Here is a 12,921-nt window from a genome sequence, read left to right as displayed (position 1 = left end):
TACGTTCCCTGTCTGGTACATCAGTTTTACGGAGGGGCAGCTACGTTGGGGGACACAGGACTCATCCTGGCCACGCCGGGCGGGATCAGTTTAGCCTAGCTCTGCTTTGCTAGTCACCTGTCGGCCTGAAGGCCCCGGCATTCCTAGGAGGCCGAGGCTCTATATGCTGCTGCCTCGTCAGACCTAGCCGAGTCTCCAGTGTGGAAAGAAACGGGGCAGACCTTGCCGCCACAGTGGAGCAGCTCTTGGGCGGTTAGTCCTCCTAGCACTCCCTGTGACTTACGGTCAAGCGTGCGCCCCCTGTCTGGTAATACTCCAGTTTTACAGCGGGCGGCCATGTTGGGGATGCATGGTTATCCTGGCGGTGCCGGACCAGAGAGAGGTTCGGCCCGTTGGTGCTAGGGCAGTCGCAGCGGACGGCTCATCTCCCTGCACTCACGGACTGAGCGGCACAGGAGGTCCTTTGTCCCCACAGCCATCAGACTGTACAACAGCGTATTATAGTGCAGGGGACCTGACCTCTGACCCACACACCTGTTTTTACACCTGTTTTTACACCTGTATTTTACACCTGTTTTTACACCTGTTTTATACACCTGCTTTTATCTAATCACGCTCCTTTTAATATTGATGGGTATGATTTAATTGAATTTTATCATGTACTTATTTTAATTCATGATGCAGACATAACGTGTAATAACTGTATGGGAACGGTCAATGTCTGTATACTGTTGTGAGCTGCGAGATACCCTGAATTTCCCCAAGGGGATTAATAAAGTATCTATCTATCTATCTATCTGTTCCACCTCTCTCACCCGAGTGGGGTGGGGAAACAGCCGCCACCTTTTTCCCCTGTTCCGTGCATTGGCATCATAGCTTACAGATGCACGTGGGTCCTTGGGCTGCTGGTCAACTGTTCATTAGAACATCACAGTGGCCCTAATGGAGGTAGGCTGCGGCCTCATGATCCTCATCAGGACCTTTGGTGGGGTTCTATCTCGTGGACCTGGCCGAGGGCTCTCGTGTGGTCCTTAAGACCTGGAACCTCTTTTGCATCCTGTTGCTAGGCAACTGGCGTGGTGCATGGTGAGGTAGACGGCGGGTTCCGAATGATCTACTCATCTTGTGCGTTTTTGGGGTAACTGCGTCCCACTACGCAATTTGGTCGGAGTCCTACCCTCCGTTCCTCGTTAGGACGAACATTGGGGCCTGGACCCCCCCCCATGTTTTTGATGTCGTAAAGGGGACCTCAGGGGGTACATCTATCAGGGCTACGCGCTCTGCTTCTCCCATTGTCCCACAACCCTAGTTATATGATTACTGGCGAAGCGTCTCGCTTTTTCGAGCCCTGAGGAACCCTGACTGTTTTTCGTTTGAAATTCAGACTCGGAAGGGGGATCTGATCACGCCACCTGGGCTATATGGTGGACGGAGGTTGGCGTGGTAAGGTAGATGTAAAGGTACCTTTACATTGAACCTGGTCGAGGGCAGGGTTAAGTTCAGTTAGCTGGATAAACCATGGCCACGCCCTCGCAAAGAAATGCCAGCTCCCTTCCTGAAATAATTCTCAGTCTAGATCCATTATACCATTCTGAATTATGTTTTTGTGCTTCGTGTTTCTAGAGGGGGCTTTTGAAATGTAAAATAATATACCTAAAATGCTGATACTAAATCATTTGTCCTAAATAATGCACGTCATAGCTATACGGCGCTCGCAGTCGCAACACACACGATGTGGTTATTTTAATAACGTCTGAGCATTGCAAATGTGAATCCCGCGTGGATGTTTTTATGAATGAAACCTATCGGGCGTTTGGCTCTGATTAGTTTCATATTCTCGGATGTGGATGTATTTGCGCCCGGATTGTGTTTCATTCAAGCATAAATTGAAGCGTCTTCATGCGTGGATTGTGGATATGAATTACGACGAATCTGAATATGTGGATTGTTGAGTTGTATCACTGTCACTCACATGTTATTGTGATATTGTAACTGGGATTAAAATGTTTGAGGAGATGCGCTGTTTGACGGATTTGATCATTTGATGACGTGGACGTGACTTGAGAAAATGACATTTGATGAATGAATTTGAGAAAATGCATTTATCTGTTCAAGCACTGTTAGTGTTATCTGATGATGAACAAGAAGGTGATTAACATGACTGGTGTCACTGGTATAAACCAAAGGTTAATCAATTCAATGCATGTATGGATGATGTCCGAAACAGATTAAAACCTGATTAATAGTGAAACTGTATAGCCTCCAAGCCTCTCTGACACGTTATTTCGGGGGTTGCGACGCGTCTTGAAAACTTTGGGAACCATGTATTTATATAGTACATACCTAAGCACATACAGTACAGATATCCTCATAAGTATCTATTAATTCATATCAATTAGATACTCTTTGGGCTTGTTTTTGTCTACTTATTCTGAAAGAGTTTAACAAATTATTTTCGCTAGCAAGATCTCATTCGATTATTCATTCCATTAAGCCTACTGCCAGCAGGCACATTTAAAGAAATATAATCTGATTGATTGGGGTAATGAGGGACTTAAAATTTGCCTATAGATTATGCATTTAACTTGTCGGCGAGGCTATTGAGCCGTACTGTATTGTACCCATTCTGCAATCTGTTAATAAAGTTTTCAATCAATCAATGCCGTTAGAAAATCAAGATTTCTGCGATCGACACCTGCTGTCTTTTCAGGTGAGGCGACCGTGCGCAATTATCCTGAGTATCAAGTCTGGTTCTAATTAATGAGAGTGAAACCGCCTTCGAGGAACAGGGAAAGCCTGGATTCAAACATCGGGTTAATTGAATCTGGATAATGGGACTTTTGATCGACTTAGTTGAACCAGGTACGGGGAATAGGGCCCTGGACATGAAGTTTAAACATCTGTTCCGTGACAACAGGACGTGAAGTTTAAACGTTTGTTCCATGACAATACGTGAAGTTTAAACGTTTGTTCCGTGACAGGACGTGAAGTTTAAACATTTGTTCCGTGACAGGACGTGAAGTTTGTTCCATGACAACAGGACGTAAAGTTTAAACGTTTGTTCCGTGACAACAGACGTGAAGTTTAAATGTTTGTTTCCGTGACAACAGGACGTGAAGTTCAAGCTGCGTCACAACGTGTCAGAGCTCAAGGAAGCAGCCAACGCCAGTCAGGACATGTCCTCCCGCCAGCAGGCGCTGCTCAAGCTCCTGCTCTGCCGCGGCCTCTACCCCCAGCTGGCCCTGCCCGACGAACACAACTCCAACCGCAAAGAGACCGATCAGGTCAGGCGCCACAGCAGCCCCTAGGTTTCTCCTTGGAGCTAGACATAAATATATACTGTATATCACTCATCCAATATTATTGGCCCATATTGACCTTCTACCGATACATCGTTACCACATCCATAGCAGATAATATGTATCTGTAAATGCTGGGACGTATTCCCTGTCGGGTCATAAATGTGAGACTTTTGAGGCCAATCTCTTAATAAGGCTCTAAATCAGTGAACGCTTTATGGTTTGTATCTTAATAGAATAGAATATCCGTGGGAAATTTGACACTGCAAATCGCTCAACATTTAAACATTTAGACAGGACAGGTCACGAATTAGAATAATAACACAAATCAAATCAAGTTGCCTAGGATAAGAGTAGAGTCAAATAGAATAAAAATGGAATAAAATATACAGTAAATAAATACAGTAAAAATATACTGAGGGAAGGGGGGGGGTACAGGTAATGTGATGAATTTATCCACATCTTTTTATGCACTTTTGTTTATAAACCTTTACCACATTTGCCGTAACATAGACATCACTCATGTGATATTATTGACCCATGTTAGCCTTTTACCAATATATTGTTATTAGCATCACAACCGTAGCTAGTTACCACGGTTCCCATTGGGTATACCCAGATTTATATAAATATTGCTCATCCAACATTGTCAGTGGCCTATGCTCCGCAGGGAGTGCAAAGGCGTAAGTCAAGTCATCCAACATTGGCCCAAATGAGCCGTTTACACTTTACAGATTTATTCTTAGGGCTTGTGTCCATAGTGGAAGTTTTTTTCAAGGCGGACCGCTTTGAAAAGAAGGGGGAAAAAGCTCAGAGCGTTTTCCTGGGTCTCGTGACTGCCGCGGCTCCGCCCCTTCCTCGATGTTGATTACCTTGATGAGCGCGCTCCTTTCCAAAAGTTGAACTAGTTTCAACTTTATGCGCTGGGAGCGCTCCGCCCAAAAACGCTGCCGTTGAGAGCTCATAAACGCGAGGCGTGGCGCTGGGAAGAGGAGCGCGCCTGTCGCGCCTGTAGCATAGAAATGAATGACAGGAAGGAGCTGACAACTCATAAAACGTCCGCTATGGACACAAGCCCTTAGCAGCAAAAGTGCTGCCGATTAAGGTACCAATAGAATTCCTCACAACAATAGCAGAGGGAATGCATAACCCAGCGACCTGTTAAATCAGTGTTTTATGTTATAATAGAACTCTCCTAGATATTTGATATAATAATAATAATATCTTGGATTTATATAGCACCTTTCAGGAGACCCAAGGCGCTTAACAGGAGGGGGCAGCTAGGGGAAGGGGATCAGGGGAACAACGTAACAACAAAGTAAAAAAGAAAAGAAAAGAGGGAAATCAGGCAGAGTCATTTATAAATTTGGCGAAGAGGTGAGTTTTGAGTTGGGATTTGAAAGACTGCAGGGATGTAGCACTACGGATGTTTGGAGGGAGGGAGTTCCAGAGGGTGGGTGCGGCAACAGGGACCAACAGTGCGCAGGTTGGTAGTGGGGATGGAGAGGAGACCGGAGTCAGAGGACCGCAGCCTCCGGGGCTGGATGTAGGGATGGAGGAGGTCAGCTAGGTACCGGGGGCCAAGGGAGTGAAGCCGGGATTTGTAGGTGATGAGGAGGATCTTAAAATGTATGCGGGACTTGACTGGAAGCCAGTGGAGGTGGATGAGGGTGGGGGTGATGTGGTGCCAGGACTTGGTGTGGGTGAGAACCCTAGCAGCAGAATTTTGGACATATTGTAGCCTGTTCAGGGCATTGCTGGGTAGCCCTACAAGAACAGAGTTTGCGTAGTCGAGACGGGAGGTGACGAAGGCGTGAATAAGAGTCTCTGCTACAGAGTCGGGAGAGATGGCCGGAGTCTGGAAATATTCCTGAGATGGAAAATAACTGATTTAGTGATTTAGATATGCCGGTATATGATGAGTTATTTTTTATTTTTTATTTTTTTGGTATAGAAATACGTTCAGTTAAAGCAGTTATAGATAACATTCAGCCACTAGATGTCGCACTAGAGCACCATTATGTCAATTATCCAATCAGATATATGGGGGAAATGGGAAGTACATTTAGTCATTTAGCTGTAGGGAGGGGATACATGCCTGCAACATGTAAATAACAACATTCATTTTGGAAACACAAAAAGCACCTTTCTAAAAGCTCTGTGGATGTATTTGTAAAAAAAAAAAAATAATAATAATTACTCTACATAGCAATTGTATCTATAGCATCAGCAAGTTTGCCTCTGCAGTATCTATGCAGATGTATTGCTCTCTCTCTGATGTTTTCTAGTTTGTGATTTGATGTCACATAGGTGTTCCATACACGGAACAAACAAGGAGTAGTGATCCACCCCACCAGCGTGTTTGCCAGTGACCCAGAGGTGCTCCACGTCCCTGAGCACGAGACCAGAGAGATGGGTAAATCCCTGTCATGACTGCCATCTTTTAGTCCCATCATAACGGTGTATTCGGCCTCCATGTGTAACTCTCTCTCTCTCGCTCTCTCGCTGTCTCTCTCGCTCTCTCTCTGCAGGGCCAGATAAGAGGGACAGCAGCAGACACCAGCTGCTAGCCTTCGTCACTCTGCTGGAGACCAACAAGCCATATTTGTCCAACTGTGTTCGCGTCCCAGCCCTCCAAGTTAGTGCCAGATGTGGGGGTGTGCCCCTCCCCCCATCTCCATCCCCAAGCACTGAATGTGTTACTATTACTACTACTAGAGGTTGATTAGTCGATTAATCTGAACAAACTATCAGCACTGTTTGATTAGCTGTCTTTAAACGGCTCTAGCGGGCTTACTGGCAAAGGGGGTAGATTTTGCTCCACAGTTAAGCTATTTTAAGCTAGGGTAGATTTGATGGAGCATGGGCATGGCCATTTCCAAAGGGGTCCCTTGACTTCTCACCTACTCACCTAGTTTGGACTACTCCAAACTATCGTTATTATATCGGTCGACCTCTGACTACTACTATAGAAATCACTAAAATAAACACTGAAGGGGATCTATGTGTTACTATGGTGATGTGAGTGTGTGTTACTATGGTGACTGGTGATGTGAGTGTGTGTGTGTTACTATGGTGACTGGTGATGTGAGTGTGTGTTACTATGGTGACTGGTGACGTGAGTGTGTGTTACTATGGTGACTGGTGACGTGAGTGTGGGATTGTTGTGTTTTCTCTGCCGTGCCCAGGCTTTGCTGCTGGTAGCCAACGCTGTGGACAGTAACGCCGACTGCACGCGGCTGGTGGTGGATGGCTGGCTGGAGGTGGAGCTGAGGGAGCCGGAGGGGGCCCTGAAGGTCCTGTCCAGTGCCCTTACCCTCAGAGCCAACTGGGAGCGCCTCCTGCTGGCCCGGCTGGGGCAGGGACCGGACGGGGGGCTAGCGGGACCTGCAGTGTCCCGCAGAGATGTGGAGAAGCTTAGTGAAGGGCTGGTCCGCTTCCTGCTCTACACCGAGGTATTGTTGGCTCCTAAAGCGACCTGTTCACCCTTTATTTACCCAGGGATGATGTGCTGAGTATGTATGCTCTTTTTCAGAAACACCCTGTTACATAGGCTACTCATATGGCTTTTCCACTGCACCCTGGCACAGTACCGCTGGCACAGTATGGCATGATTTTCCATTGTCTTGTGTCCATGCCTCAGTATGGCTTGGGTTAGGGCTGACCCCTATTAGTCGACTAATCGATCGAAAGGAGCTGTAGTCGACTGCCAACCTCTTAGTCAAAAAAAAATAATTAAAAAAAAATATTGTAATTTTTTTCTTTATTTTTATTTTATCATTCTTTCCAAAAGAAAAGAGGCCTAGAGGCGTGGCTAACGCTAATGGCACGCATACCAGAGGCTAACTGCCTAAGAAAACAGGCACAGAGGCACTGAAAGAGGATTTCACCCATCTAATGAACACACTAGACTAGACAAATATCAAGATGTATCCATCAGTGGACCAATTGCATGCTTTTGCAGAGGACAAGAAGCCTTCCGTCGCCTCCTTCAGACATTAACACATTCGAGGCCAACCATATATACGTGTTTCGGATCCAACGCTTGACGGCCAACCACGTATATATACGTGGCAAGGTTGTTTTGGCTTTTATTCCATTGTAATATCCTACTCAATGTCACCGAGCGGCACTGCAGATTTACCCTACTCTTGGAATTCAGAAAAGTGCATTACCGGCCAGATCCTCATAGGGGCGCTGTCTCGATAATGCAGTGTTCCCTGTTACAGACCGTTGTTTTTTTATTTTTTATTATGAATGGGCTTTTCTGTTAGCCTAAAGCTATGCATGTAGCCGATGGCCTGGAATAGTTTTTGGGACGCTGAATTCAGTATGCAGTAAAGTAGGGATGCACCGAATATTCGGCCGCCGAAGATTATTGGCCGAGATGGTCAAAAAGGCTCTTGCTGCTTTCGGCCGAAAGGGTTTTAGCACCGAAAATATATCACCATAATATCAAAGAACAGGGTTACGTAACGTTCATAACCTAAAGTGTTGTTGTGATGACGTAATCAAAACGTGCAACGTGTAACGTGAGCAGCTTGGCAGCTCTTCCTGCATTCTGCAGCCTGTGATAACTAACTCCTCTTGTGAGTTGCGCTGTTTCTATAAACTCTGCGAGCAACGCATCCATCCAATAAATGCGTCTTTAACATGCTTTATATCCTCGCCATTACTATATGCCCGTCGCGGTTAAACGTTAGCGTTAAGCTAGCTAACGCTTCCATTTCTCTTTGACCAGTCTCTCGTAAGCTACGTCATCCCCCGCTAAGAGTCATGGGAGATGTAGTAAATACAACAGTCCTGTGTGTATGTCTTTATGCAGATCGTTATGCAGTTTTAAAGCACCTTGGCTTTGTTCTGAATGCACTTTGTTGTAGTTATCCTACAGAGAAAAGAAAATGCACTTGACTTTAATGCACATTTTGAGAAAATGTTTAAATTGTACAATCTTTCAGCAGTCAGTCTGGAATTAATGTATGCATTCAAAAGTACTGAATACATGTTTTATGGGCCCATAATAGTGATTATTAATATTATTTAAGTTAAGTTTTGCCATAATCATGTCTTTTGCCATAATCGGGTAGCTGAAAAAAAAAATACATTATATATATATTTATATTAATCATTTTCGGCCTTTTGGCATTCGGTTTTCGGCCAACTGTTTCCTATTTTCTGTATCGGTTTCGGCCAAGAATTTCCCATTCGGTGCATCCCTACAGTAAAGGAATATATCATCAGCCAATGGATATATGGATCTACCGGATGGCGATCGATAACTGGGAAATCCTTTTTGGGATCCAACCGGCCACAGGTAAGAGCGATTTGACGTCAATTGCAGCCCGATCGGGCCTTGCTCTCATAGCCATCCACCCGGTCAGCGAATAAGGCTACTGAGGCAAATGCCGTTATTGGTAATCAATAATCAGAAACGACGTCCCCCGCCCCCCCCCTTTCATGCATTCATGGTGGACCATGATACCGACAATATGCATTTTGAGTTTTAGCTCTAGCTTGTCTATAGCCGAAACGCCATTCGATTTAACGTTATTAGCTTAGCGCCCTATAACTCGCGTTCCAGGAAATACCCCAGAACATTCTGCTATAACGTTCATATTCACGACGCTATAAAATGGGAACGTATTGATGGGAAAAAAAATAATTAAGGCATATTGAAGGGACGGTTTATAGTGTCAATTGACAATGAGAATGGACAGATAGCAATAATATAAAGTATAGATTTAGCTCTACAAACAGTCTCACGCACAATGAACGTTTGTTTTGATATGCTGGCCGTATAGAGTGGGATTAGACGGATCCCAATGGCCCCGAATGTGTTAAGCACCCCCACAGCCCAAAAAATATATATATTATTATTATTATATTTTTTTTTTCTATTTTTTTTTTTTTTTTTTTTTTTTTATAGTCGACTATCGGCAAATTTCGGCCAATCATAGTCGACTATCCAAATCCTTAGTCGGGGACAGCCCTAGTTTGGGTACACTAAAGTGCGCTGGCATGGGGTCGACAGTGGCTCAGGAGTTAGAGCGATCGTCTGGTAATCGGAAGGTTCCCGGTTCGATTCCGGCTCCTCCCAGCAGTGTGTCAAAGTGTCCTTGAGCAAGGCACTTAAGCCCTAACTGCTCCCGATGAGCAGATTGCCACCTTGCATGGTTGCCTCCGCCGTCAGTGTGTGAATGTCTGTAGATGGTTGAATGTGGGGCATAAGTTGTAAAGTGCTTTGGACAAAAGTGCTTACCTAACCAGTACAACCAGACCTTGACTGTTGGACACTGAGCAGCCACACTGGAGAAATTGCGGGTTAAAGGAATACGCCAACATTTTGGGGAATTAGCTTACCGTCTTCTCCAAAGAGAGACAAGAAGATACATACCAGTTTCCTCTCTGTGCGTTCAGTAGAAAGTTATCTGGCTGCACATTAGCCTAGCTTAGCACAATGAATGGAAGCGGACAGTACCGGTTAGGCTAGGCATTGTCCAACTAACACCTCTCCAGAAGGCTAACCGGCACTGTCCGCTTCCATTCATTATGCTAAGCTAAAGCATCCGTTTGTTGGACAGGTTTGATGATTAATCCACCCCTGCCAGATTTGTATGCACTTTGATTGACAGAAAGGTTCAGAGAGGATGGACTTTGGGAACTGAGAGATACGTCATCACCATTGACGTTGTTGTTTCTGCAAACGCACAATTACATACACTAGGTTCTAATAGCAAACCAACAGACAGCAATGCCTTCCATCTGTTTCATCCCCCTGTGCCTCGGTCAGTGTCACCTCCCCCACACAGAACCCGGCAACCTTCCAGTGAGACGTCTACCCTCCTCCAACTTTTAAAGCAACACCAACATCCAGAGAGAGACAAGAAGATAGATACCAGTTTCCTCTCTGTGCGTTCAGTAGAAAGCTATCTGGCTGCGTGTTAGCCTAGCTTAGCACAATGAATTGAAGCGGACATGGCCGGTTAGCCTTCGGGAGAGGTGTTAGTTGGACAATGCCTAGGCTAACCGGCCATGTCCGCTTCCATTCATTGTGCTAAGCTAGGCTAACATGCAGCCAGATGGCTTTCTACTGAACGCACAGAGAGGAAACTGAGGAAACTATCTTCTTGTCTCTCTCTGGAGAAGACGATAAGCTAATTTCCTCAAATGTTGGCGTGTTCTTTTAAGCGTCCGCTGCTGTTCCACCTTTATTTGAAAGTGTGCTGTTGCTTAAGTATGCAGCGGTGGTGATCTCCTTCTGCCACGTTTTCCAGGTGTCTTACAGCCTGCGGCGACTCACTGCCTTCCAGTCCCAGAACCTGTATGTGGGCCCCCAGCCTGAGTCGGAGCTAACTGGTCCTGGCATGGGCTCCCTGTTCCCAGGGATGGAGGCCAAGCCTGACGTCATCAAAGGAGGCCTGCGGGTCGCCAGCTACTTCACCTACAACTGTCTGACTGTGAGTCCTTCTGCTCTGTCTGTCTTCTTGAAGGAACACGCCAACGTTATGGGAAATGCGCTTACCATCTTCTCCAGAGTCAGACAAGAAGATGGATACCAATTTCCTCTCTGTGCGTTCAGTAGAAAGCTAGCGTAGCTTAGCATAAATTAATGGAAGCGGATACGGACCACTCCGGAAGAGCTAGGCTAGCTGGTCCATATCCGCTTCCATTCGTTTGTGTTGAGCTAGACTAGCTAGCAGTTGGATAGCTTTCTACTGAACGCACAGAGGGAATTGGTATATATCTTCTTGTCTGACTCTGGAGAAGATGGTAAGCGCATTTCTCATAATGTTGGCATCTTCCTTTAGAGCATTGTATGTCATTCAACGATGATACAGGGTTGCTTCAGTCATGGAAAACCTGGAAAAGTTGTATTCCAGGTCTGGGAAAGTTCTGGGGAAATAGATATTGCAAAAAAGTTGTGACAACACGAATGCGTAGGAACCCTGCTGATGGAAAGGGTTCTGATTTCATCAGCGTCAATGTGTCTCTAAATGTTCACAGAACTCCCAGGATCTTTACAGCGAGTGTCTTCGTACTTTCTGGACCTGTCCGATCTGTGACCTCTACATGCCTCTGACCCCACTGGAGCGTATGCAACACCAGGCCTCCTGTAAGCCCCCAGGGGAGCAGCAGAAGGTGGACGAGGGTAGGAAACCATCTCTAGATCTCTTCTCCCTCTTTCCCCTCACGTCATCGTCTCGTCTATACTTTATAGACTTGGGTTGGGGCGATAATTCTGGAGTTACCGTTTATTATAAATCACGTTGTGGGGGGAAATCACGATAGCGCTGCACATGATTCTGACGTCTTAAAAAAATAAAATAAAAAAATAAACATAAGTTAACGCACATTTCAATTTCAACTCTTTTGTTTGATATCACACAGTTCAAATCGACAAAGAGCAATTGTATTATTCGTCTTGTGACTTTTGCGTACGGGAACAAATATTGTGATATACGATCGGAGAAAGTTCCAGACGATAATCGTGATATGAATTTCTTTCTTATCATCCCAGCCATTATTGTCAGATATTGTTTTACCGTTTTAGTTACTTGCATGCATTTACCGAGTCGATGCCATACCTCATGGCACTGGATTTGAAGGAATGGTTCTTTTAAGGTAACATAGGGTTGAGTGGGTGTTTTCTTTCCTTCCAGAGCCGGAGAGCTGCAAGGCCAGCTCCTCCTCCTCCTCAGGGTCTGGACTCACCAGGCTGTACCACTGTGACGTGTGTGATGAAGACCTGACGCTCACCTCCACTGAGATCCTCAAACACAAGAGGCAGCACATGTACTCTCTCAAGTGACAAATATCAACGCCTAAAGGACACCTGTGGATCTCAAACCTGGATCTGTTATCTTTATCCATGTGTGACCAACTGACTTTTGGAATAAAATTTAAAAGGTCTGGTTCACTTTTTTTTTTCTTTTTTATAAAAACCCAGGCCCTGTTTAAACATTGTCTGGCATGATGTTGACTAGTACAGGCCATAATCTGCCATTATTATTATTATTATTATTATTATTATTATTATTATTATTATTATTATTATTATTATTATTATTATTATTATTATTATTATTATTATTATTATTAAGAAACTTAGTGTTACTCCTGTGTCTTCATATGTTCTACTGAGGAAATAGTTACCATTTCCTCAAAAGTTATTAGTTTCATAGGCCAGTTATGCATGTGGAAACTCTTCCTGTTTTGGAAAATGGTTTTGAAGCTACAACACTTGACCCGTTGGATTGGAGCCTGATGAGAGGATGCATGTACTGTGCTATGTACTATGTTTCTCAATACTAAAGCGATCAGTGAAATGATTGTACTAGTAAACATCATGTCAGATAATATCTAAATATAGATTAAAAAAATAAAAGTTAACCTGTCCTAAAGAAAAAACAAATGGTGTCATTGTTTTGCTTCCTGTGTGTATTTCAGGGTTTTATGAGGTGATATTACTTCCCTCTAATGGTCATTGGAAGTACTTCTGTGGTAGAGCGGCTCCATTGCCTTTCAGCACTGTATTACTACACGTTTTTATAGAATGTCCTTTTCCACACAGCGCTTCGCAAGAAGGCACGGTCCATAAATCAGTGACATGCAGACATAAAGA

The 12,921-nt window shown here is 44.7% G+C and overlaps 1 protein-coding gene across 1 annotated transcript in view; it reads left to right on the top strand.

Moving 5' to 3' along the window:
* dhx34 (DEAH (Asp-Glu-Ala-His) box polypeptide 34) overlaps positions 1–12,683 on the top strand; it is a 30,685-nt gene extending 18,002 nt beyond the window's left edge. Inside the window, exons 10-16 of the mRNA XM_084325524.1 lie at positions 3,111–3,284; positions 5,610–5,715; positions 5,831–5,937; positions 6,488–6,754; positions 10,574–10,756; positions 11,304–11,448; positions 11,960–12,683. Of these exons, the coding sequence (XP_084181650.1) occupies positions 3,111–3,284; positions 5,610–5,715; positions 5,831–5,937; positions 6,488–6,754; positions 10,574–10,756; positions 11,304–11,448; positions 11,960–12,108 (1,131 nt within the window). The 3' untranslated portion in view covers positions 12,109–12,683. The remainder of the gene's footprint in view (positions 1–3,110; positions 3,285–5,609; positions 5,716–5,830; positions 5,938–6,487; positions 6,755–10,573; positions 10,757–11,303; positions 11,449–11,959) is intronic.
* The last annotated feature ends 238 nt before the right edge of the window (positions 12,684–12,921 follow it).

This window comes from Notolepis coatsorum (genome assembly GCF_963971535.1).
Source record: "Notolepis coatsorum genome assembly, chromosome: 1".
Lineage (NCBI taxonomy): Eukaryota > Metazoa > Chordata > Actinopteri > Aulopiformes > Paralepididae > Notolepis > Notolepis coatsorum.
The sequence above is the reverse complement of the archived record's forward strand: the minus strand, read 5'-3'. Positions and strand labels throughout refer to the sequence as shown.